This window comes from Schistocerca americana, chromosome 3 (assembly GCF_021461395.2).
Source record: "Schistocerca americana isolate TAMUIC-IGC-003095 chromosome 3, iqSchAmer2.1, whole genome shotgun sequence".
NCBI lineage: Eukaryota > Metazoa > Arthropoda > Insecta > Orthoptera > Acrididae > Schistocerca > Schistocerca americana.
The window spans coordinates 805,667,144-805,693,524 of record NC_060121.1 but is presented as its reverse complement, the minus strand read 5'-3'; the positions used below and the strand labels follow the sequence as shown (position 1 = coordinate 805,693,524).

General features: G+C 40.4%; 1 protein-coding gene across 1 annotated transcript in view; it reads left to right on the top strand.

Moving 5' to 3' along the window:
• Nucleotides 1-26,381, top strand: part of LOC124605416 (serine/threonine-protein kinase RIO1) — a 118,203-nt gene that overhangs the window by 15,009 nt on the left and 76,813 nt on the right. Inside the window, exons 3-4 of the mRNA XM_047137068.1 lie at nucleotides 9,842-10,058; nucleotides 10,367-10,615. Coding sequence (XP_046993024.1) covers nucleotides 9,842-10,058; nucleotides 10,367-10,615 — 466 coding nt within the window. The remainder of the gene's footprint in view (nucleotides 1-9,841; nucleotides 10,059-10,366; nucleotides 10,616-26,381) is intronic.

Genomic DNA, 26,381 nt, shown 5'->3' with positions numbered 1-26,381 from the left:
TAAATCATTGGGGGGGGGGGGGGGGGAGGGTGTAGATGGTTCAATGTTTTTAATTAAAAGGTAGGTGGATCAGTGTTTTATAATTAAATCATGGGGGGATTTCTGTGGAGAAGGAGGAGGAAGAAGAAGACGAGGAGGAGGAAGATTAATAAATGTTATTAGTTCTTGGTTGAGGTCTGCAAATAAGATTAAAGCAAAAACTGAAAGTACAGCATATTTTATTCATATGTGTTGTAGACTAGTGCAGCTACCCACAAAAACATATAAGCATATCTGGCTCTGTTTCTGCTTCCTCCACATATATTCAAAGAGGTAGCTGCCAAAGAAATTTTTACAGTGCTTCATGCCATGGAGGGACTGTTTGATGACAGCCCATCTGTCTTCTATAGTGTTTCGGGATCTTTGAAAATTACTTTATGATTTACCTGAAGGTGCCTGAAGCCTTCATTTTTCAAACATTTGTATGCTGAGAAATAGTTAGAAGTAAAGGTTGTCCCCTAGCAAAATATTTTCTTTAATAAGTATCAGAAGAACTGCTTTCTATCGCATTGACACAGCAGGAAAGGAACACTTCCGTGTATTTCACCGTGTAGTGCCAAACACCCATCGTCCTGTTTGCTTTCCGAACTGTGATTCATCAATCTCGGCAATCTGTTATTCTGTCAGAGTCCTGTGTCCATGCAAACCTATGTACAGAAATGTCACCATTCGATCCCAGTTTGCTTCGCCAAATCAAATTCTTGAATTGTATTCATGAATTCATAAGTATGTGAACTGCAAAACCATACTAATTTGTAGCTTATTACCAGAAAACCAGTAGTTCTTTCTAATACTGCACTTTTAGAAGTGGCTGCTTCTGCTACACTTCCAAACGACTCCATTAACACAAATTCTAGACTCTTTAAGAACCACTTCACACACACATTTAATACCCTTCCAAATCTCTGCCGTTAGTCCTTGATGCATATACCAATGGGCAATGTCGCTGTGTGGAACTAAATCTGTTAAATCACTTCACTTTGTACCATTTGCTGACATAATCACAGAATACCATTGTAAACTCATTAACGCAGTTAAGAAACGGCAAACAAGACAGTGGTTTCAATTTTGATGCTAGAAATACATTGCCTATGTTCTACCCTCTCATTAGTTGTTTGAAAGCATCACCCCATTGGGTACACAAAACTGCCATGTTGTCAGCCTATGAGCAGTAGATAAGCTCCACCATGAGTGCCACTGGCCCTGATCTTTTAGCCTAATTCCATTATATAAATAAAAGTTCAGTGAAGTTACTGTGTCTGCTCATGTGAGAGAACTTGAGAGGTAATGCTGGGGAGGTATGGTCTGTTTGTAAACAGAAAAAGCGAGAAGCGCTCGTGGTGGAGGAAGTCCGCCCTGGAAGAACACTACAGTTGCCATAGAAGATGACTAAGAATCAACTTCTCCTGTGCAGAGGTTTACGTAGTCTGCCCTGATGCATTTCTTGCATTAATGTTATTAATAATTTGCATCTCTATTCAGTGTGGTGTTGACACTCTTTGTGAAAAAGAAAAATTGACTCATAAAGTCAGCTGAGGAAGGGTCGTTATAATTTTGTTGAAACACCCTTAAGTAAATCACTATTTTTAATAATCTGCAATTTTTCCATATCTTGCAACACAGAAACTATTAGATCTATGGAAAAATGGATAGGACCTTTTTTGTAGGATTTTAATGTAATTTAATTTAGTACTGGGAATCATTTTCTCTAGAAGCCTCAGTCTTCAAGATACTCAAGAAAAATGTAAAAATTTACTTTTTAACACTCTCCTCCCATGCTCACACCCCCCTGATCAGGAGTTTTAGTACGTTGTTCATTCATTACACTCTCCATTACTGCTGTACAACATTGCGACTATGCAAGTTTTTCCCCCTTAATTTTCCTTTGTTGACTGGACTACATTGGTTGGCCATACCATCAACGCCATAAAACCTCAGTTTATTTAGGAGAATTTTATGACTCGTCCTATTACATGCTTTAGAGAGGTGACGGAATTATTTATTTATTTTTATTTATTTATTTATTTATTTTTTTTATACTTGTAAAATGTGGTGAGTGTGTATGTAAATAGCGTTTCTCAGCTGAGCAATTCTTCTGAAATGCAAAGTGTGATTTACTAAGCAAATTATTGTTGTTGAAGTGGGATACTATTCTAGAATACATCATGTTCTCAAAAGATTTGGGAAAAGATGTCAGTAGTGAAACAGGTCAGTAATTACAGAGATCTCACCTATCACCTCTTTATAGATGTATTTAACAATGGCTTATTTTAATATGTTTGAAAAATACTGTGAGAGAGATGTGTTGTTTATTTTAGGTAAGACCGTGCTTATTATATGGGAACAAGTCTTAATGTTCTGTTGGAAACACCATAAAAATACACATGAGCTTCTACTTGTGAGAGAATATATAATTTTCTTAACTTCAGAAAGGGGAGTACCTCTGACTGATCATTTACAGCCTTCCATTGAAATCATTGTCAGAATTACCAATTTCGGACATTAAATATATGTTCCTGGATTCTTAATAATTGATCTTAATAATTTTGAGTAGTTTTTATAGAGTGCAGCTATTACAGAATCTTTACATGTTCTTGCCAACAGGTCCATTTGCTTTTTTCTTTCACAAGAGACTTTAATGCCTGTAGTACTCAATGATTTTTACATGACTGTTCATACTTTCTGATTAGTTTACGAGGAAAGCTGTTTCCAAATAATGACAATATAGTAAAAGGATAGATTGCTACTCACCATATAGAGTAGATTTTGAGTTGCGAACAGGCACAACAAAAAGTCAGCTATACAGCTTGAGCATTCAGACAAAAGACCTATATTTAAAGTAGGACAAACCAACACACATGACGTATGTCTCTGGCCACTCAGGCCGGACTGTGAGCAGTAGCGCCTGATAGGAGAAGCAGTCTGTGGGTAGTGGGGGTTAGGAGGAAGCTGGGATGGTGAGGGGATTGGATAGCAGGTAGGGCCGGGGGAGGGTGTAACGGTGCCTGTGGGAGCAAGCATGGACATGGTGTTATGACGACAATGAACGAATCGTCGCCAATGTGAATGACTGGTGGCCAGTGCTAAATAGAAATATACAAACCTCTTCTTTGCATATACAGCAGATTTGTCAGTGAAATCAATAAGGAGCTGGCTGCATGGTCTGGGTCTACAGCGACTAAAATAATTAGAAGTCGTTGGTAAAAAATAATATATTTTACTTAACTGGTGGTACAGGAGTCTTCATAGTCAGGAGGACTATAATTAAACGGAGTGCTATAGAGACATCACATAGGCCATACTTTAACTATATGCCTTGTTAGAGGTTGCCTCCTATTAGCTGAAGGCTATACTACTTTCCTACTTGTCGTTCCATGCAAGAGTTGCCGAGCACATGCTAGAGACTTGTTGCAAGCCGCGGAGTGGCACTAGTCTCGACTCAGGGGTTCAGCGATACTAGTACAGACCGCGGTCGATAACTACAACCCCTAACAAGTGTGGTATCGAATGTTGATACCACACAAGATGGGGACAGGGTAAGGCTGTTAGATACAGTTGGGAGATTAGGTGGGGGGGGGGGGGGGGGGGTGGAGCAGGGTTAGGTGAGAAGTGGAGAAGAGGATGTGTTGTGTGTTGGTGTAATATAAGGCTGGGACTGGCGAATGTAGAGGACAGAGAAGTTACTGGAACATAGATTATATTGCATGGAGAGTTCCCACCTGGGAAATTCAGATAAGCTAGTTTTGGTAGGAAGGGTACAGATGGCGCAGCTTGTGAATTGGTCATTGAAGTGAAGCACATTGTGTTGAGCAACTACACAGTCCCACTGTCTCTTGGCCTCAGTTTGTCAGTTGCCATTCATGCGGACAGACAGCTTGTTGGATTCATGCCAACATAGAAAGCAGCACATCAGTTGCAGCTTAATTGTAGATCACATGACTGTTTTCGTGGGTAGCCCTGCCTTTGATGGAAAAAGTGATTCCTGTGACTGTAATAGAGTAGGTGGTGGTGGTGGTGGTGGTGGTGGTGGTGGTGGTGGTGTGGGAAGGGTCTTGCATCTAGGTCTGTTGCAGGGATATGAGCCATGAGACAAGGTGTTGCAAGATTAGACAAAGATATTACATAGGTTCAGTGGCCAGCAGAAAACCACTGAGGAAGGGGTAGTGAGTATGATATTCCTCATTTCAGGACATACCCTGACAGAGAATGTGATTCAGTTGTTCCAGTGCTGGATGGTACTGAGTCACGAGGGGAGTGCTCCTTTGTGGCTGGGTGGTGGGAGTGTGGGAGCTGGTAAGTTGCGGGAGAGGCAAGGCAAGAGAGATCTGTTTCATACAAGGTTGGGAGAGTAATTTCAGTCTCTGAAGGCCTTGGTGAGACCATTTGTATATTTGCAAATGGACTGCATGTCACTACAGTTGTGACAGTCATTGGTGGCTAGAATATATGGAAAGGACATCGTGGTGCAGAATGGGTGGCAACTGTTGAAGTGGATGTATTGCTGGTGGCTGGTAGGCCGGTGCTGATATAGCTATCTTCGAAGTGGAGGTCAGCAGCAAAGAGTTTACTTGGTTTAGGAAGATCAAATAAAGTGTATGGGGGAGAAGCTGTTAAGGTTCTGTAGAAATGTGGCTAGGGTGTCATCACCATCACAAAGATGTCATCAGTGAATCTGAACCGGTTGAAGGGTTTCGGATTCTGGGTGGTGAGGAAGGATTCCTCTAGATGAAACTTCCTGGCAGATTAAACCTGTGTGCCCAACCGAGACTCGAACTCGGGACCTTTGCCTTTCGCGGGCAAGTGCTCTACCATCTGAGCTACCGAAGCACAACTCACGCCCGGTATTCACGGCTTTACTTCTGCCAGTACCTCGTCTCCTACCTTCCAAACTTTACAGAAGCTCTCCTACGAACCTGCAGAACTAGCACTCCTGAAAGAAAGGATATTGCGGATACATGGCTTAGCCACAGCCTGGGGGATGTTTCCAGGTTCGCAGGAGAGCTTCTGTAAAGTTTGGAAGGTAGGAGACGAGGTACTGGCAGAAGTAAAGCTGTGAATACCGGGCGTGAGTCGTGCTTCGGTAGCTCAGATGGTAGAGCACTTGCCCGCGAAAGGCAAAGGTCCCGAGTTCGAGTCTCGGTCGGGCACACAGGTTTAATCTGCCAGGAAGTTTCATATCAGCGCACACTCCGCTGCAGAGTGAAAATCTCATTCTGATTCCTCTAGATGTTTCAGGAGTAGGTGGTCCATTGCTGTCCCATAGATTTCTTTGTAGGTGATTCTTTTAATTTAAAGGTGAAATAGTTGTGGGTGGGGGTATAGTTGTTCATGGTGCCCACGAAGGAGACTGTAGGTTTGGAGTCAGTCAGGTGTTGGGAAAGGTAGCGTTCAGTAGCAGCAAGGTCATGGGCATTTGAGATGTTAGTGTAGAGGAAGTTTACATCAATAGTGACAAGCAGGGTGCTTTGTGGTAAAGGGGCAGGAACTGTAGAGATTCATTGGAGAAAGATTGCTGTCGTTTATACAGGAGGCTAGGTTACAGGTAACAAAGCTGAAGGTGTTTGTCCAGGAGAGCGGAGAGTCTCTCAGTGGGGCACAGTAACCAGCCCCAATGGGGCATCCTGGTTGGTTGGAAGCAGATAGGAATGGTAGGAGTGAGGAGGGAGATAGACTCCAAGGGGAAGGGTCCAAGGATTTGAGGAGAGAATGGAGATTCTGTTGGATTTTTGAAATGGGGTCACTTTCTACATGAGCATGACAATCAACAAACTGTCTGCATGAATGGCTACTGACAAATTATGGCCAAGAGATAGCAGGACGACCAAGTTGCAGAACACGCTGCCCAATACAGTGTGTTCCAGTTCAATGACTGCTTCACTTCTTATGCCATCTGGATGTGTTGTACCAACACCAGCTTGTCTGAACTGCACAGGTGAGAATTTTTAACATCTTGTGACAACTTACATTGTCAATTGCTTTCCTTTATCAACAAATCCAATGAACATATTTGATTTTTCTTAAATCTTGTTTCCATCATCAGTCACAGCGTGTAACTGCCTCTCTTGTGCCCTTACATTTCCTAAAAATGAACTGATCTTTATGTAACAGACACTATTCTTGTCAGCAATTTGGATGTGTGAACTGTTAAGCTGATGATGTGACTGTGCTCACTCTTATGTAACATTGTTATGGCCAGGATTGTGCAAATAATACTTTTCATTAGTCTAATTATAGATCTCCAGATTCATAGAACCTGCAAACCAGTTTGAATAGTAGTCATACTGCCATCACTCCCTGCCCCCCCCCCCCCCCCTCGTGCAATAATTTTAGAAATTGCAAAGCAATGAATATTTTCCTTCCATCTTATTTGGTCATAAGTTTTTGAAAGCTCAGCTCTGTTAAGCTCTTCACACTAATACTGGATCCCATGTCTTCCATATCAACTTCCATTTCTTTTTCCACCATGCCATGATATGGTTCTTCCCTCTCGTAAAGGCATTAAGTGCACTCTTTCCACCTATATGCTCTCACCATTATCTATGGTGAGAGCGTATAGATGGAAATTCCCATGGCACTTACGATGTTGATGCCTTTGCTTCACTGAAGATTCTTTTAACTTTTCTGTATGCTGAGTCACTCTTGGTGACCATTCCATCCCTCCTCCCTGCCCGCTGCCCCGGACCTATATTTGTCTTCCAGCTTTTGTGATTGCCTTTTTTTTAGAGGTGTCCATTCTTCTTCAAAATAACTGTCTGTTATGGTATTAGTATAGCAGTGTCTGCTGTCTTAGAGAACTTCAAACACACCACCTCATTCCACAGTATTGTACCTAAATATCCTATTCCTTTGCAAGCTGATCCATCTTCACTCAATTTAATCTTCATCTTTTCTAAATAGTGATCAGAGTCTGTATATGCTTTTGGGTGTGTCCTATAATCCACTGTGGTATTTTTGAATCTGCCTGACCATGATGTAAGCCTGCTGGAATTGTCCTCTCCCCTCACAGGCCTTTCCCAAATATACCATTGATTGTGAGTGTTGTACAATGTATTCACCATCAGTAGCTGTAATTTATAGCAAAATTCACTCTCTCTCTCTCTCTCTCTCTCTCTCTCTAATTTCTACTACTGAGTCCATGTTCTCCCATTAATTATTATATTTTCCTCTCTCTTTAAGTAATGAATTACACATTTGGTATTGTTATGTACTTCATCTGCCTGTTAATCTTGTGCTTATTACGCCAGCTTGTAAACCTGAATTGTTGTTGGTGCTAGTTTCCTTATATTTTGAAGAGAATAGTGCTATCTCTGACCTTTTCACAGTAAATTCTCCCTGCTCTAACTGAATTGTACTCTCTCACAGCTATTTTCTGCTGCTGTTAATATTACCCTGCATTTGTCTAACTAAAAATCGTTATTTTCTTTCCATATCACTTCACTGCCCTCCACTATATCTAGTCTGATCCTTTAGATTTCCCCTTTCAGATTTTTGTTAACTTCTTAACCACAAATAGGACTTCAGACAGTGCATGCTCAGACTCCTAGAATATGGCCATTTCATTGGTATTTCAGTCTTTTCTTCGTAATCATCTCCTTGCAAGTTCCCTCATAGAAATCTGGGACTTTTGCCAGTGGAGTGACCATAATGACAGTTTCTCAGTTAAAAGCCTCATGCCCCATTTTGTCATTAATGCTGCAGTTTCCATTGCCTTCTGCATCCTCAAGCCTATGATAATTGCTGATCTTTCTGCTATTTAGGGGCAGTTTCCCACTCCAGGGTCAAGAGTATAATCATGGAAGGTTTGTGAATACCCACATTCAACTAGCCTATTTGGCTTACCGTCTGATGACTCATAACTTTTCTAGCCATAATGATCTTAAGCCATGGTAATATGTAAGAGCATGCTATATACCACTGATATTTCATTGTTCTTTACTTATAGTACCTGAGTTTGTAATCTAGCTTTCTTGTTTTTCATAAAGTTGGTTCAGAAGACTTAATGATAATTGATAGTTATTGTTCTACCATTTGGTAGGTGACAAATTAATCACAATATTGTCACTTTTACCTTTTTTCTTCTTTCATTGCCCTTTTAATTTATGGTGTAAATAATTGAACACATGTTGCGCCCTCAGCAAAATATTGAAAAACAGAATCAGTTGGTTTACTTTGGAAATGGTCCACAAATTGCTGAGCTATTGCATTTCATATTTGCTTTTGATCAGAATTCAACAAATGCAATGCCCATTTTGTACAAAACTTCCTCATAGTTGATTCTTCACATGAACTGTAGCATATTTGTTAATTTGAAGTGTCTGGCAGCATCTGTTTTGTAAACATTTATTCCTGTTCGTGCAGTTCCAAATTGTGCTCATGATTGCTTCATATAGTTGCAATTTTGGAAGTCCTTCGTGTGAGTCATATCAAAATAAGCATGGACTTGTTTTAATTCAGCTTTTCCTGGCACAAAATACTTTGACCATAGATGTTAACCACTATATGTCTCAACTTCCACATTAATTACCTCTTTCCCGTTACAAAAGAAAACTGGGTTATTAAAATAGTTTTAGAGAAGGAATTAAATTTCTCTTCTACTGTCCTCAGTAAACTTTCTTCTCCTTGTTCATTCTGTAAATTCTCTCCCAATAGTGTGACACTGTTAGCATTTATAATTCTATAAAACAGTACTTTATTCTTCTTTGCTAAGACTGGTTGATGGGGATGCACAAGTGGTTCCATTTAACCACCTTATACAGTAAACGCTTTTTGATTAAAGAGGATGACTCGCCAAAAAGCAGAAGTATTTAGTTGTTCTTATGCATACAGAATGAAGGAAAACGTTTTAGCTTTCAGATTTATACTTTAATGAGCTTGAGAGAACTTTTGTACCATATGTAGTCAGTGAACTGTTTATTATGGGATGTACATTTACTTCATGAAATACAGTTGGATTTATAAATGAATTATCATCTGCTGTTGGCCTGTGCTTATCCACTGTCATTGGGAATGTTACGGGAGGGGGACACCAAACCTGACAGCAGTAGCGTAAGTGCCCATGATTAGTACTGTAAAATGAAATCGTGGAATGAGGCCGTAACTCTTCTGTGAATAGACACGAAAGTCGTCTTCAGAAAACAATATGAATGTATATCAGTCTGTGACATTAGGTAGACACAAATCAATCCCAAATGCTGGTGGACAGGCATCAATCCCAAATAATCTTGGAAATTGTTGATGTACTGAACACATTTGATTATAGCCATGTGAAGTGTGTGCCAGGAAAGACAGTGGTGGATTTTGGAAGATAGAAATATGGACAATTGTGAAAGTGGAGAATAATACAGGTTATCGAAGTGTCATAGAAGAACATGTTAATGCAAGGAAATGGACAATAAATTAATTGTGCTCCAGAGACACAATTACACAAGAAATCACTTAAATGAAGGTGCTGAACCAGTATCTGTCATAATGCTAATAACTATAAAACATAGGTGAGCTCATAACTGCTCGGATGTGGATGTCACATATATGCCGATCACTGTGTATTTGTTGCATTACCCGTCTTCAATTTTTTTTTTTACTTATATTTGTTTTTTTCCCTCCACTCTAAGTGCACCCTGAAATGAAGTGATTACATTTTTCTTTATAATTTGGAGCTGTTGTTAAATTGATTTAAAAAAAATCTTATATTTACTTTAGTTTTATGTATTTTAAAACAGGTGTTTAGTTACAAAAAGCACCTACACAATGGTAGTCACTTATATATTTAGATACGTTTAATAACTGTAAATTCAATTTCCAGCATGTAATCAGAAGAATAAAGAACACTCAGTCAGTACTTACCTAGATTCCAATTATGAAGTAAATGCAGGAGGAAAAACAATTGATTATCAACCACAGGATAAACTGTTCAACAAATTTTTAAATAAAATAAATGTTGAAAGATATGAAGGACCAGCACTACCATCACATGCTTTAAATCATTTAATAGAAAGCAGTAGAAAACTGGATTCTGACAGGTTAGTGCTTATAATTAATGTCTTGAAGCATTTTTTTATTTTCAAAATAGTGTTTTGAAATATTGACACTGAAATTTTCAGTTTCATTGAGTAACTTAATCGATAGTGACATAATTACTAGTGTGATGTAAAATTAGTTGGTGACCAATTTTATGCTGCCCCTGTATAGTGCATATGTACATAATTTCTATAATAAAAAGAAATTTTTCATTTTAGAACTTTCGCGACAGTTATTGCAATTAGGCAATTTTTTAGAATAATATAAACGCGCTCACTGGTAATCGTCAATCATCATTTTTGTTTTAAAGGATACGTACCAAAGATAAACATGACAGAGCGACAGCAGAGCAGGTTATGGATCCCAGGACACGGATGATACTTTTCAAACTGCTTAGTAGAGAAGTCATCTCTGAAATAAATGGCTGTATTTCTACTGGCAAAGAAGCTAATGTGTATCACGCTACCTCAAAATCTGGGACGGATTACGCGATCAAGATTTATAAAACCTCAATACTTGTATTTAAAGACAGGGATAAATATGTTACTGGAGAATTCAGGTATGTGGAAAATAAAGTTTGACCTGGCCATTGTTCAGATACTAATATAATTGTATTGTCTTGATGATTATTATTATTGGCTTCATATTGTAAATTAGGTTGAAGGGTTAATATTTGTTCTAACTAGAATTGTAATGTGTGGCTGTAAATTAATTTTTACACAGTTTGAACATTAAGACCTAAAATTGAATTACAAGCGATTTGAACATTTTGTGTGCCACAACCATTAGTGTAAAAAGCAAGCATTATAATCCATCAGCAACTGTACACAGTTTACAATAATGTCAAAAGCAGCATCAAATATTAGCTGTGATACAATATTTTCATGGGTCCGTGATGAGCAATGCCTTTCAGATTGCTTCACTGATAAGATTCTAAAAAATTCAACTGTATGTGTGGCCTGTCTGGAGTGCCAGTATTTTTTGATGATAAAGCGGATAATTGTCAGCTGGAGAAGCCACTGAGCTTTGATGGAAATGTATCAGAACTTAATGAAACATCAAGCAATGAAAAGGGTGGGGAGACCTTTGCCATACCTGTGGGCCTTTAGTACCTTTAGTTCTGGCATTTGATGACAAATCAAACACAACAGACCAACAGTTACTTCTGCCACAACAATGAAGTCAGAGACATTCTGGCTTTCACAGAAGTATGTTGCAGTCAGGGAAATATCAGCTGCTTTGTTTCATGCTTGCTTTGCCAATAGATTGTGTGGCCTTCTTCCGACAAATCTCGCAAACCTGTGTTGGATGCTGTTTCATCTCAGCTGCAAGAATATCATCAGGAAAGTGTTGGCATACAAGCCAGTTGCTGATAGTTGCACTAGTAATAGTTTCTTGAGCCATTTTGTGCCTTCCTGGAAGAGTCCTCCACCATTTATTTCAGACTGTTCCCATACCTTTTAACGCTGTGTCATTCAAGCAGCACAGAAGCTCAATCAGTCAAGACAGTAGAGGGTGGTAATTGTCAAAGGATAGGTTACAAGGCATCCATACATTCTTCTCATACGGATCCAGTCCAGTTATCGAACAATAGGTAGCTTACGCATTATGAAGCATCACAGCCTGAGATATACTTGGGTGCACTCCTTTGAACGAAATTTCATGGCCCCAGTTGTGCTTGGGCTGGGTCGCCAAAGCAATTTGCTGCTAAATCATAACAACACTTGGCTATTAAGTTCTTAATCACACCTTTAGTCAAACAAGTGAATGCATTGTCATACCATGTGCCACTAAAGTATTTGCATACTAATCAAATTGACTACTAGAATTTCTATCCCAACAAAATGTGAAACTTTTCGAAGTATTGACTGTAAGTTAGTGAATTGTTTTTTCCGTGATGGACTTTTGATATGTAGTCTGCAGTGCCTCCTTACTATGGCAAACTCTGCCCCTTAGGCACCACTGCTTTAATGAGGGAGTGTTTAAATATAGGAAACCCCTCCCCAATATAGGAACCCCCCCCCCCCCCCCCCCTCGTCTTAGCATTGTAGTACAACACTCGTCTCCTTCATGGAAAAATTAAGTCAGTTCTTACCTCGTTGGCTAACAAATTCATCTTCTTCTTTTAATGTACTATGAAAAGATATATATTTGCAACATTTTTTGTGAATTTATATTCATTGCAGTCTTCTGCTTTACATGGCTTTCAGAACAGAAAATTTTGGATGGACTGTAGTTTAATACCTACTTAATCAATTTTGCTGTGCTTAAGGTCTTCTTACATTGACTCACATATCTCAAAATGAAGTGAAGTGTCTATGATTATATTGACTATATGCCATACAGTGTTCACTCTGTTTATGCTAGACATTTTCCATGGAATACTAAAGGAGTTTTGCTATTTGGGGAGCAAAATAACTGATGATGGTTGAAGTAGAGAAGATATAAAATATAGACTGGCAATGGCAAGGAAAGCATTTCTGAAGAAGAGAAATGTGTTAACATCGAGTATAGATTTAAGTGTCAGGAAGTCGTTTCTGAAAGTATTTGTATGGAGTGTAGCCATGTATGGAAGTGAAACATGGACGATAAATAGTTTGGACAAGAAGAGAATAGAAGCTTTCGAAATGTGGTGCTACAGAAGAATGCTTAAGATTAGATGGGTAGATCACATAACTAATGAGGAAGTACTGAATAGGATTGGGGAGAAGAGGAATTTGTGGCACAACTTGACTAGAAGAAGGGATCGGTTGGTAGGACATCTTCTGAGGCATTAAGGGATCACCAATTTAGTATTGGAGGGCAGCGTGGAGGGTAAAAATCATAGAGGGAGACCAAGAGATGAATACACTAAGCAGATTCAGAAGGATGTAGGTTGCAGTAGGTACTGGGAGATGAAGAAGCTTGCACAGGATAGAGTAGCATGGAGGGTTGCATCAAACCAGTCTTAGGACTGAAGACCAAAACAACAACAACACTCTACAACAATTAAGTGACCAGCAGAAACAGATGCTGAGGACCAGACACAGTTGCCAAATGTGGTAACTCATCTGTGAAGATTTTGGTGAAAAAAATTTGGGAGGGAATTTGTACTACTGGTATATCAGGAAGTGAAATAAATTTTGACTGCACTTTGATTAGACACACATTGCTTTATAATGGTAAGTTAGTCAAGATATAGTGGAGATCTTGAGTCTGATAGGCACAAGAAAAAGACTGTCACAAAAGCTTTCGGCCAACAAGGCCTTTGTCAAAACAGATGAGACACACACACACACACACACACACACACACACACACACACACACACACACACACGGCAGATGCAATACACACACACGACCACAGTCTCTGGCAACTGAAGCCACAGTCCATCCTGGATTTCCTATTGGTCCAGTTCGTCAAGAGCTGGTCAGGACTTACCCCAGTTTATTATAATCAAAGATGCTCCTTGGAAACAGTGCAAGCTAACTTAATTCCATATTCCTAAGCAAGTCCCCCTGCGGGTTAGAATAGGCGCGAGGTATTCCTGCCTGTCGTAAGACACGACTGAATAGTTTCTCTCACATTTCGGCCTTTGTGATGGTCCCCTGTAGGGTTGGACCTCCATTTTTCAAAATTATCCCGAAGAGCGAGCCAATTGGGGAAAGGCGCCTTACATGGTGCATCATGTCCATCATGCGCTGAGACCTGTCACATCGTTTGTCGACTTGGATCTGCACTTCTACTCATTCTTCAGCTGTTAGGTGAGGTCACCTTGCTGGGTGCATTTTTTTTCTTCAACTGTGCAGTATCATTTTCTATTCTGACGATGATAATGGACTTGTATGCTTGGTTGCACCTGATATCCAGCACCACAGTGAATGCTGTAACGCCCCATTTACAGAGTGGGAGCTCCTCAGTGCCGTTGCACATTGCCCCGACACAGCTCCTGGGCCAGATCAGATCCACCGTCAGATATTTAAACATATCTCATCTGACTAAAAGCAACATCTCATCATCTTCAACCAGATTTGGTGCAATGGTGTCTTTCTATCTCACTGGTGGGAGAGCACCATCATACCAGCACTCAAACCCGGCAAAGACCCACTTGATATGGATAGCTATCCACCCATCAGCCTCACCAATGTTCTTTGTAAGCTGCTGGAACGCATGGTGTGTCGGTGGTTGGGTTGGGTCCTGAAGTCACGTAACGCACTGGCTCCATGTCAGGTGTCAGGGTGGCTTCCGCCAGGGTCACTCTACCACTCATAATCTTGTGGCCCTCGAGTCTGCCATCTGAACAGCCTTTTCCAGACACCAACACCTGGTTGCTGTCTCTTTTGATTTACGAAAAGCGTATGACACCACCTGGTGACATCATATCCTTGCCACATTATATGAGTGGGTTCTCCGAGGCCCGCTCTTGATTTTTAGCCAAAATTTCCTGTCGCCTTTGGTGCCTCCCATAGTTCCCCCCCCCACCCCCCCCCCCCCACCCCCATATCCAGGAAAATGGGGTCCCGCAGGGCACTGTATTGAGTGTCTCTCTATTTTTAGTAGCCATTAATGGTCTAGCAGCAGCTTTAGGCCCATCTGTCTCACCTTCTCTGTATGCAGACAACTTTTGCATTTTGTACTGCTCCACCAGTACTGGTGTTGCTGAGTGGCACCTACAGGGAGCCATCCACAAGGCGCAGTCATGGGCTCTAGCCCATGGTTTTCAGTTTTTGGCCTCAAAGTCGTGTGGTCTGCACTTCAGTTGGCATCGTACTGTTCATCCAGAACCAGAACTTTACCTTAATGATGATCCACTCACTGTAGTGGAGAGATATTGATTCTTAGGACTGGTTTTTGATGCCGAATTGATTTGGTTTCCTCACCTTTGTCAGCTTAAGTGGATGATCTGGTAGCACCTCAATGCTCTCCACTGCCTGAGCAACACCATCTGGGGTGCAGATCGCTCTACGCTGCTGCAGCTCTACAGAGCCTTTGTTCAATCCTGCCTTGACTATGGGAGTCTGGTTTATGGTTTGGGGGCGCCCTCAGCATCGCGTTTACTTGACCCAGTGCACCATTGTGACGTTTGCCTAGAGACCAGAGCTTTTCGGACAAGTCCGGTGCCCAGCGTCCTGGTGAAGGGCGGAGTCCCTCCATTGCTGGTTAGGCACGCACAACTGCTGGCCAGTTACGTTGCACACGTTTGTAGTTCCCCGCGCATCCAAATTACCATCTCCTTCACCCCCCCCCTCCCCTCCCTGGGCGGTTCATCTCCCACATCAGTGGCCCAGGTCAGGGCTTCCGATTTCAGTTAGTGTCCAATCCCATCTTTCCGAACTGGAGTCCTTGCCTTTACCACCTCTGCTTGAGGTCCATTCATCTTCACCTCCATGATGTACACCTAGGCTGCGGCTTCACCTGGACCTTTCACAAGGCCCTAAGAACTCGGTTAACCCTGCGGCTCTGCTGTCTCTTCCTCTTGATTCTTGATATGTACCGAGGCCACTAAGTGGTTTACACTGATAGCTCGATGGCTGATGGTCACGTCGGCTTCGCATATGTCCATGGAGGACCTATTGAACAGCATTCCTTGCCCAATGGCTGTAGTGTTTTCACTGCCGAGCTGGTGGCTGTATCTCATACTCTTGAGCACATCCGTTCATGCCCTGGGGAGTCGTTTCTTCTGTGTACTGACTCCTTGAGCAGCCTACAAGCTATCGACCAGCGCTACCCTCGTCATCCTTTGGTAGCGACCATCCAGGAGTCCATCTATGCCCTGGAACGGTCCGGTCATTCTGTGGTGTTAGTCTGGTCCCCAGGTCACTTTGGAATCTCAGGCAATGAGCTTGCCGACAGGCTGGCCAAACAGGCTATGCGGAAACCGTTTAAGGAGATCAGCTTCTCTGCAACTGACCTGCGTTCAGTACTACACCAAAAGGTTTTGTGGCTTTGGGAGACGAAATGGCATAACCTCAGCACGCACAACAAACTGCGTGCCATTAAGGAGACCATGAATGTGTGGTAGTCCTCCATGCAGGCCTCTCACAGGGACTCTGTAGTTCTCTGCCGGCTCTGCATTGGCCGCGCTTGGGTGAGACATGGCCACCTCCTGCGCCGTGATGACCCACCTTGGTGTCGGTGTGGCGCCTGGTTGACAGTGGCCCTTATTCTGATGCACTGTCCCACTTTGACTGCCCTGCGACTGACTCTTCAGTTACTGGCCTCGTTGCCGTTAATTTTAGCCGACAATGCCTAATCAGCTAATTTAGTTTTATGTTTTATACGTGATGGTGGGTTTTATCATTCTATATGAGTTATAAGTTTTAGCGCATGTCCTTTGTCTCCCCCCCCCCACACACACACACTTTTAAACCAACCAAAAAACCAAAGCAAGTCCAGTCAATACCATATTGAAGTTCTGCCTATGAAAAATAAAGTACACCATATTAACACCTTAGTTAAACTGGTAGCACGCCTGCTGCAGACTACACAGCTCACATCACAAGACTCACCTAAGCCTGGACTGTCTTATGGCCCATCCACACACACTTATCCATGCGCACGAATGTGTGTGCACACCACATCTGCACGGTCAGATTGTTGCATGTAAACAGAAGATTTTCACAGACATGAGATGTGTGCAAACTCGTAAGTTATAGTTGGAAATTTGAGTGAAATTATTGAAATCTGTGGGTTCAGGTCACATCTGCACAGACAATTTACAGCATGTGGACAGGAGATCACTAAAAATGTCACTAATAGGTGTTTCAGGCAGCTGTTCCTTCACTCGTGTGTTTCTCATCTGTGTGTGCAGAGTGGATTTTAAAATGGCAGTCACACATCAGTGTTCTAGATACTGGTAGTTCATTGGCAACTTTATTGAAATGTGTAGGAGCCATACATGTTTATGGAAAATTAAAAGCAGGGAATATAGCAATAGGGATAAGACGGTAGCTGCTTATGATTCTTTAACAGAAAAATTATGAGCAGTTGATTGTACAGCAAACAGACAAACATTACATAATAAAAAAAAGGAAAAATTCATGGCAGAATGCTTACTGCAAAGAGCAAAGCAAAGTAACAAAATCTGTTCAATCTGGTGCCATGGCATTGCTAACATACTTTCACTCGCTACTGCCCAACACCATAATGTACTGTGAGTTGTGACAGTGTAGCCAAAAAAGTAGGCCCTATTTGTCCTAAAGAAGAGTTTTGACAGAATATTTTGTTAACCTGACAATGGAAGATCTTCAAACAGAGCCTTCAGGGACAAAGTTATTATTACACTACTTTTACTTCCTAATATAATATGTGGTTCATAATGAGAGGGATTTAGAGGTGAACTTCAGAACCTGCTACCACAATATTACATGTAAAATTTTCCAAATCTATTATTATGAATTTCTGTCAAGAGTTCAGAATGGAATTTTATACTCCGGTGTAAAAGTTGCTGCTAGATGTCAGGCAGGGACTTAAGAATCTCAGCTAGCTCACTGACGACGCATATTACTTCTAAGAATACACTGTGTCTCACACACTTCTAAAATGGTAGAACTAGGCCTGGGATCTGTATATTGTCAGAATCGAGGTACAGTACTTTAATTGACATCATAAAATCATCATTCACGACTTCATAAGTAGCTCAGGTGTGTTGGGTATGATTTCACACAATGCTTGTTTCAAAATTGCAGTATCAAATTCTGGACATTTGTAGCTCCAATTGCCAGGAATCTCATTGCCATCGCCGGCTGAGGTGGCCGAGCGGTTCTAGGCGCTACAGTCTGGAACCGCGCGACCACTACGGTCGCAGGTTCGAATCCTGCCTTGGGCATGGATGTGTTTGATGTTCTTAGGTTAGTTAGGTTTAAGTACTTCTAAGTTCTAGGGGACTGATGACCTCAGAAGTTAAGTCCCATAGTGCTCAGAGACATTTGAGCCAATTTCATTGCCATTCGCCAGTCATATGGAGAATTTGCTCTTCTCAAACAAATTTTTTTCAACATTATGCTAAGAGTTATAAGCATCAAACATTTCTAAATTTACTCTCAAATAATTACACCTGTCCTCAAGTTAGTTCTGCTGCTCATGAAGTAAATATATGTTTGAAAACTGGCTTTGCCGAAGCAGCCACTATGTAGACCATTTTCATCTGTCTTCACGATTCTGGCATTTTGTTCACTTGTTTTATTGCAACAACCGAGCAAGGTGGCGCAGTGGTTAGCACACTGGACTCGCATTCGGGAGGACGACGGTTCAATCCCGTCTCCGGGCATCCTGATTTAGGTTTTCCGTGATTTCCCTAAATCGCTTCAGGCAAATGCCGGGATGGTTCCTATGAAAGGGCACGGCCGCTTTCCTTCCCCATCCTTCACTCACCCGAGCTTGCGCTCCGTCTCTAATGACCTCGTTGTCGACGGGACGTTAAACACTAATATCCTCCTCCTCCTCCTCCTTATTGCAACACAAGCTGCAAACACAGACCGTAATTGAATTTTCTCCATTTTTGAATAATGAAATAACCTTCAAGGTTACTGCGTAAGGGTGTAGTCGCTTGCCACTGAAATTTCGTTTCTTCACAAACAGTTGGAGAGCGAATTGGAACTTGGGTCACACAAATATTTGTGGTGATCAGTTGCATGCACAGGCATTTGCGCAGGCAGATCGTTGCATGTGTATGGGCCTTAATATGCCTGATTGTGGTCTGGTCCCATCAAGAGGATGCTTCAGATGACCAAGCACATGCTAGATAATGACAAGTGACACAACAGTGATCAATAGTAATGTTGCGCCAGCTGTTTAGTTTCTATACTGACATTGTGTAGCATCACTGCAAGATGCAGGTGGTGCACGGTCCAAAGGAACGGCCACCAGGAAAGGTGCCACGTGTCAGCGTATGAGGAAGTTGCTGTGAAAGGTCGAGGAAGGATGAGGCTGAATGGAAGATGCAAGAGTCACCATGGAACCAGGATCTGCAAGGGGCAGAGGAGCAGGTGGTTACTGACCGGGATACTGGAGGTAAAGCTGATTTTGACAGCACCGCCAAAATCTGTAGCTGAAAGCCGTGGTAACTGTCACAGACTCCTGGCAAGTGGAGGATGCATTCCATGGATCTAGGGAGGGTGGCATAAACTTACAAGCCCATACCAGAGTGCCCACCTGGAAGGGAGAGGCCTCAATGATATTGTGTGTCAGCAGTGGGTTTGGCATGTCCCAAAGATTTTGGTGATAAGTGGCCAGATGCCACTTGGCTGGGCTGTGGCCTTCAGATAGGGTAGTTCTGTAAGTTGTTAAAAAACCATATAACGCATTACGTGCAGTGTTAGACATGATTTCCTTACAGATGACAGCTGCGGCTTGGTCCTTCATTGATGCAAGTCCATCTGCCAAGGGGTTTGAACCCCAAATATGTCAAGGATGGTTAATGAAAAAATACTCGTGGATTGCATTTGAGTCTATCTGCCAGCATTTAGATCAAGAGCTGAATATTGTGAAAGTGATGGAGTCATACCAGTGACCAAAATAACATCAAGGCATGTGGCACAGTTGGGAGTATTTGTAGCAAGAGATGACCAAATGCTGAAATACGGCATAAACTGAATAGATTCCAAAAGTTAATAAATTATGATAATAAAGGCTATGTGAGGTATTTGGTGTGAGGTGAGCCTTTGATGCTACATGCAAGGGGATTTGAAAATATGCTTCCCAGAGATCAATGAATAAATTACAAAGAGTTCATCTGAGTTTGGTAAGGGGTAAATTTCCATTTCCACCTGTGCATTGTTTGTTACCTTGAAATCACTGCAAAGTCTTAGTGTGCCATTGGGTTTGTGTGTTGTTCCCTGAGGTGTGGGCCATTAGCTGTGGAGAATAGGCATTAACATGCCTCTGTGAGTGAGTCTGTCCAGCTCTGTTTTGAGGGCATCCTTTAGAGCTATGGGCACAGGGCTAACTTTCAAAAAACTTGGAGTAGCAGTCGGTTTGAGTATCACCAGCTTTGAAATCAGGTGTCTTACATAATCTCATTGAGAAAATTTGAGCATGTCTATCACAGCAAGTCTTTCTGGCAGTGCAAGATACTCTAGATTGATGTGGTGTGCATGTTTCATGAACCATAAATCCGAAAGTATGAAGAGTATTCCAGAAATGAAGAGCTGAATATCATGAAAGTGGTGGAGTCACACCAGTGACCAAAGCTTTGGAGTCAGCTATCTCAAGGAATTTCACTGGATAAGAGAATTCATTTGTGAGTGAGTGAAACTGAAAGATTTCCTTGCAAGGACACCTTGAAAGGCAAAATGTGAGCAGAATTGAGTTGAAATAAAAGTTATTGGTATTTGGTTTTAAAATCTCTCCTACCTTCTGAATTTTTGAAGACCAACAACAGTGTAATATTTATCTGATGAGTGCTTATCCCTTATCTGGTTTCTCACATTACTGCACCTTTATTTTTCAACGTTTTTAGTACTCAGTTTTATATTAATTTTTATTTCTTCCTCTTCTGTTATTATTATTATTATTATTATTATTATTATGTACTTAAAACTATTTATGTCCCTTTAAGATAACAATCATCTTTCATTACATATGTGAGAACAGATATGTAGTTTCATCAATGACTGCACATCCATGGAATGGAGTACTGAGGCCCACCTTGGCATTCTGTGTGATGTTGGTAGCTCAATGCAGTACCTGCTGTGATGTAAAGATGTCTGCTCTCAAACTCCATGTGCCGCAAGGTGCCTAAAAAGGACATCAAACAAATAATAATAAAAATATAAAACAAATCTTTGGACACATATATCTCCCACATGTGAATAAATAACATCTTTCTGGACTAGTGTGGTCCCTTTTCATTATTGTTAGAAGTATAACAAAACTAATTACAGGTTGTATATGCCCTGGGAAAAACCCAGACATTTTTTAGAATTTCAGGAATTTTTCGTTGTTTCAGTTTTCAATTAAATTTCTGTAATTTTTATTGGTAAGAACTAATAATCTAACAAGTAATTTTACTTTAGCTCACTGCTCTGGAATAATACTGCAGGAGTGAAACATAAACAAGAGAATAACACCAAAATAAAACTTTAGTTGCAAACAAAATGTGCTTACAGCAACAAAACACAGTGCACACAAAAGCATCTGCTGCCAGCAAAATGTATCAGTCCACGCAATACTTCATACCAACAAACTGCTTTTGCTGCATCTTTCTCATATGTCTCATTTCGATGAGCATAACATCACAACTGTTCACATTTCTAACAGGTCGTGGGAAAAGATTGCGAATGGTGGTTTAGGAAGAATTACTTTCAAAGTAAATTTCCTTGTAAGCCAAATGAGTTATGTTAATTGAGAGAATGTCAATGAATATCTTAAATCGCAGAGCATTTGACTCTCATTCAAAAAGGACACTTTGAGGACCAGCCACTTAAAAAATTTTCAAGCCCAGGAGACAACCATTTATGACATTATTTAAAATTTTGCTGGCACATTTGTGTTTGACATATCGTAAAATGTAACACATGCTAAATAGAAGGGGGAGGGGAGGGGGTTTCAAGGTTAGTTTTTCACATTTATTTTAGTTCTTTCATAGATTACAAACCCTACAATAATGATAGCAAAAAGTATAATTATCCTTAGAAGGGAGGAGAGGGGGGAGGAGGGCGGCAAAGTGCGTTCTTTAGCGGTTTCACCTACAATTGCCTTCTCTGTGAAAAAGTTGAAGTGCTCTATGGAATATGTATTCGGCCAAGTAACCCACAAAGTGTTTGGTGCACAGCAGGGAAATTTATAATCATACTTGTCAGAAATATTCAGCTGCTACAATTTAAACTGTGCTCCTAGGATCCTGCCTAACCACACTGTCAGAAAAGACAGCAAAAAAAACTCTTAATGACCAATATTATACATGAAAGCCTAGGTTTCTTTGTTAACTATACTGTGTTTATATTAATTTAAACCATTAACTTTTTCTATTTATGTGTTTATGCTACTTAACCATGATGTTGCCATTGGCTATAGTGCTGTATTTGGTGGAATTGTATTTGTACTTTTGTAACACGAAATACGCAGCGTAAATGTTGCTGTGTGTTGAAGATATTTCCAAAACACATTGTTTCTTGCTGTGTTTTGTTTCGTAAATCGCTGGGAAGTTCTGCGCCAAACCTTTACCATTTAAAAGATTGCTAAGTTTTACAGCTCTGGAAGAAAATATATCACCACTTACCTTGGAAAACAGTAATTTCACCAGGGATTTAGTGTATTTTCACCGAATAAAAAGTTTATTTTTAACCAGGAAATATGGGAAAAACTGGAGAACTTTTTTTTTGTCCGCATATAGAGGCTGTAATTTTACACACTCCTGCTCATGTATTAGTCGATGGTGCAGAAAATGCATCACCTCTAAGGTTTATGGGAAAATTGCTGAATTTAATTCGGCTCAATTCTGTAACCTCACAACCTGATGTATATAGATCCAAAGAATTGTCTCAGCTGATTGCAAGGCGGAAACCCAAAACTTAAATAAGTAGATTGGTTTAGCAAGGTCACAGAATCAGTGGTGTCAGAGTAACCTCATAGTGTGGTTGCCAGTGAATGCTTGTAAATACATTTGCTGGACCGCACGCTGAGAAATAAACACTTCGGTAGAGTCATCACTCACTTGTTACATTTCCATAACTTTGGTTGTATCTGAATCAGAACTGCTACAGCACACCTCTTGCCACGCCTGGGACATGTTGTACACAATGGGGGCAAGTGCTGTGTATATAATGAATAAGACATGTGCCATCGCTGCAGGTATGATTCTTTACGAGAACATCTGGGCCATGGAGCAGGTGAAGGCCCCACTGAAAAGGACATGATTTCCAATGTGGCTGGTGTCGTAGAGCTGACTGTTGTGATTTTTATGTTGATCATAAACAAACTCTGGGCTGCATGGGCAGTTTCATTTGTGTTACTGCCGTCAAAGGCAGATCTCATTGCCTCAGTGTGTGGTTCGTCACCTTATTCAGAGGTAAGATGGGCTATAATGTACCTGACTATGAAGTACATGTAATTCTAATTGATTGGAGCTCTGTCTCCACTGCCAGAATTCTAGCCTTTCTGCAATAATATGTTACTTTATTGCAAAAAAAGTCTTGTAAAAAGAAAAGTCTTTTAGAAAACGCAAGTTCCACCAGATTTGTTAATGGCTCTTCAAATTAGATTATACAGGTCAGGATTTTGTGAAAAAAATATGGTCTTTTGTCTTTCCATATCAAAAAGCTGACAAATGTAACTGCAGTCATTTGCAGTAAAGCTTACCACCCTTTGTGTTGTTTGTTATATGGTGGAAAACCCACAAATACAGCTATTGTGGGAGATGTTCCTGCAAAACTTTGTAGCACTTGCATCCTATAGTATAGCTGTTGTTAGCTCCTGACAACCCTGCACCATTTGTGTTAGTATTTGTAGTGGTTTCCTCCATAGCTGAAATTCCATGCTCTCACCTGATTACTAAAATTTTCACTGCCTGAGTGATGTACACCACAGATCCCATCTTCATCACCACATTTCTAAATTTGAGTTACACACGAGCTGGAAGGGACAATGCCTGATCTATTTACAACATAAGATATGTACAGGATGCTCATTGGAAACAGTATGAGCTAACTTACGTCAGTATTTCAAAGCGAGGTTCAGTCCACACTGTATCAAAGTTCCACCTACAACAGATAGAACCCACCATATTAACACCTTAGCCTTAGCAGTAGCACATCTGCCAAGCAATCTGTAAATCACATTAAAATTGACTCAGACTGGCCCTCGGCCAGCTTACATGGCAAATTCTGGCATGATGCTATCGGAGGGTGCTCCTGATAATCAGCAGCCCCTGGGTATAGCACCACAATGTGACAGCAGTGTTGAGCCAGCTACTTGGTATACATAGTGACATTGGATTTACCAACACACAATGTTAAGAACATCGGGAAAATGTACCTTGAAAAATATAAAGAGAATGAGTAGCCTCAAACACTAGACCATTCTGGAATCAATCCAACATTGTGTCAGATACATCATAGACATGATAACCCATAATGCTGTAAACTCTCTTAAGTTCCCGAACTTACACTAACAACATAATAAAAAGGATAGTTGCTACTCATCGTATAGCGAACCTGCTGAGTCTTTCTGCAGCTCAGAATCTCCAGTATATGGTGAGCAGCAACTATCCTTTTCATTATATTGCTACATTCCATGCTGGATTTTCCATTGTTCAAACTTACACTAAATTCTGTCAGTCGTGTGACTTTTGCCATGAAATTTACCAAAAATAAGAGTCGCACATAGTGAAAAACGTTAAGTCTTCACAGTTCACTATCAGGATTCACACTAAAGCCAGCTAGCTCGTGTGACTTTGTTACTTGCCAGTCGGACAAAGGTTCCTCTTAGTTAACTGCACTATACTGGTCTGTACACTCTGTGCTACTGGCACAATATACCTGAACACTAACCCTCTCACTACATAAGTAAATGATTATTGTGTAACATTTAAATATTAAATTCAAGTATACAAAAATGTGCATCCTGATGCTCCGATCAACATGGTGCCAGAAGGTAATTTTTATCTTAACAGGTCTTTTGGTAAACAAGCAATTAAGAATTCTCACTTAGAATGATTTTTGTACGATAAAAGAAACTTGTTTACATTTCACAATAAACAGACATGCAATATGATATTCTGAAAGACTTTTTCATTACCTTTCTTCTAATAAAATCAATACTGTGCACAGTTTTGCTGTAATTAAGATGGTTAGCATCACACAATTTCTGGAGTCAGCAACTATGATCCAAACTTAAAGGTAAAACTATATTAGTGTTACTGTACATTAGTCTCAAGTTCCTTTGCCATATACCACATCTGAAACTAATTTTATCAGAGGTCTCTAAAGCATTTGATAATACGTAAGAATTAAAAGTAACTGATATTTTGTCAATCGCTGTAGCAATATTTATTTGCTTAACATTATTTTCAAATAAATTACCCAATTCTTCACTTTTAAATAAGAATAACTTCAAAGTGTTTGTTGTTTGAATTAGTCCTTTACAACAAAAATTCTTGCCTGAAATTTATTTTCCAATGGTGTTTTTGGTTTTATCGTAGCTCAGCTGATTTTCTGCTGTTGTCAGTATTGAACATAGAGTACCATTACTATGCTTGTGGCTACCACTGGCCTTTGATAATCATGTCCTTGCCACATGGCTCCCTCTCTGTGTAAAAATTGGATTCTTTTGTGGTCTGTCACCTGTGTTGGGGGCAGCTGAGACACACACATTGACAGCCAGCTTGCATTTTGTTGAGCCCACTACCCTGCATATGACATCAGCATTCTTAATTCCATCTCCTTCTCCATGTCTGTGGTCTTAGGAATCAGATAGCTCAGGTTTTATCATGAATTTTTGAAGATTGTGTCCTATGGGTATAACACCTTCAGTCACACTCCAGTGAAAGTATTTTTACTTTAATGAACAATGGCAGTTGACTTTTGTGTAAAACATTGGACAAACTCAAATTTCTACATCACTCATTTCTTATGATATCAGGTGCACAATTTCTTTCATCATATATGTGCATGTGTAATTGAATTACATGTATGTATGTATGTATGTATGTATGTACTGTGATGACCTCACCCCATAGGAAAAATAATTATCAAAATCTGAACTGTGAAGTCGCCCAAAATTCTAGTTGGAAAGCCAAACTATTTGCTATACTTCACAGTTGGTCACAATACCACTTTATTTATGAACTGAAAAGCTAAATGTTTATGAGAAACTGCTCTGAAAAATAACCTGAGTCAACAAACATAAAAGACAATATCTGACAGAATTTAGAAAAGATGACAAAATTATGTGAATCACATTACATGAACACTGAGGGGGGGAATTCACCATACATCTACCCACTTTAGAGTATAACCTGCATCTCTCAATATGACAACTCACAGCAATACAATATCAAAGTTTTTAATCCTGTGTAAACATTCCTCACATGTTTTGACAACTGATATATGTGTTTTGCACTCATGGCAGGAAATGCACCAATGGTGAAACAGCAGCTTTTATGTTCTTGGTCGCTTCTCGGGCAACTATGGTGGTTGCCGTAATTTACACGTGCAGATGTATTTCATGACAAAATACTCTTATTGGTCACTATCACATTGCTGTACTCATAACAATACATAAAATCACCTAAAATAATGTGACTGCAAGAATTTTGACATGCAAGGAGAAATAGTTCTAATGAGAGGTAGTAGTTCATATTTACTGGTGTTTCAATAATGACTACTGTGCAACTATTGGTTCAT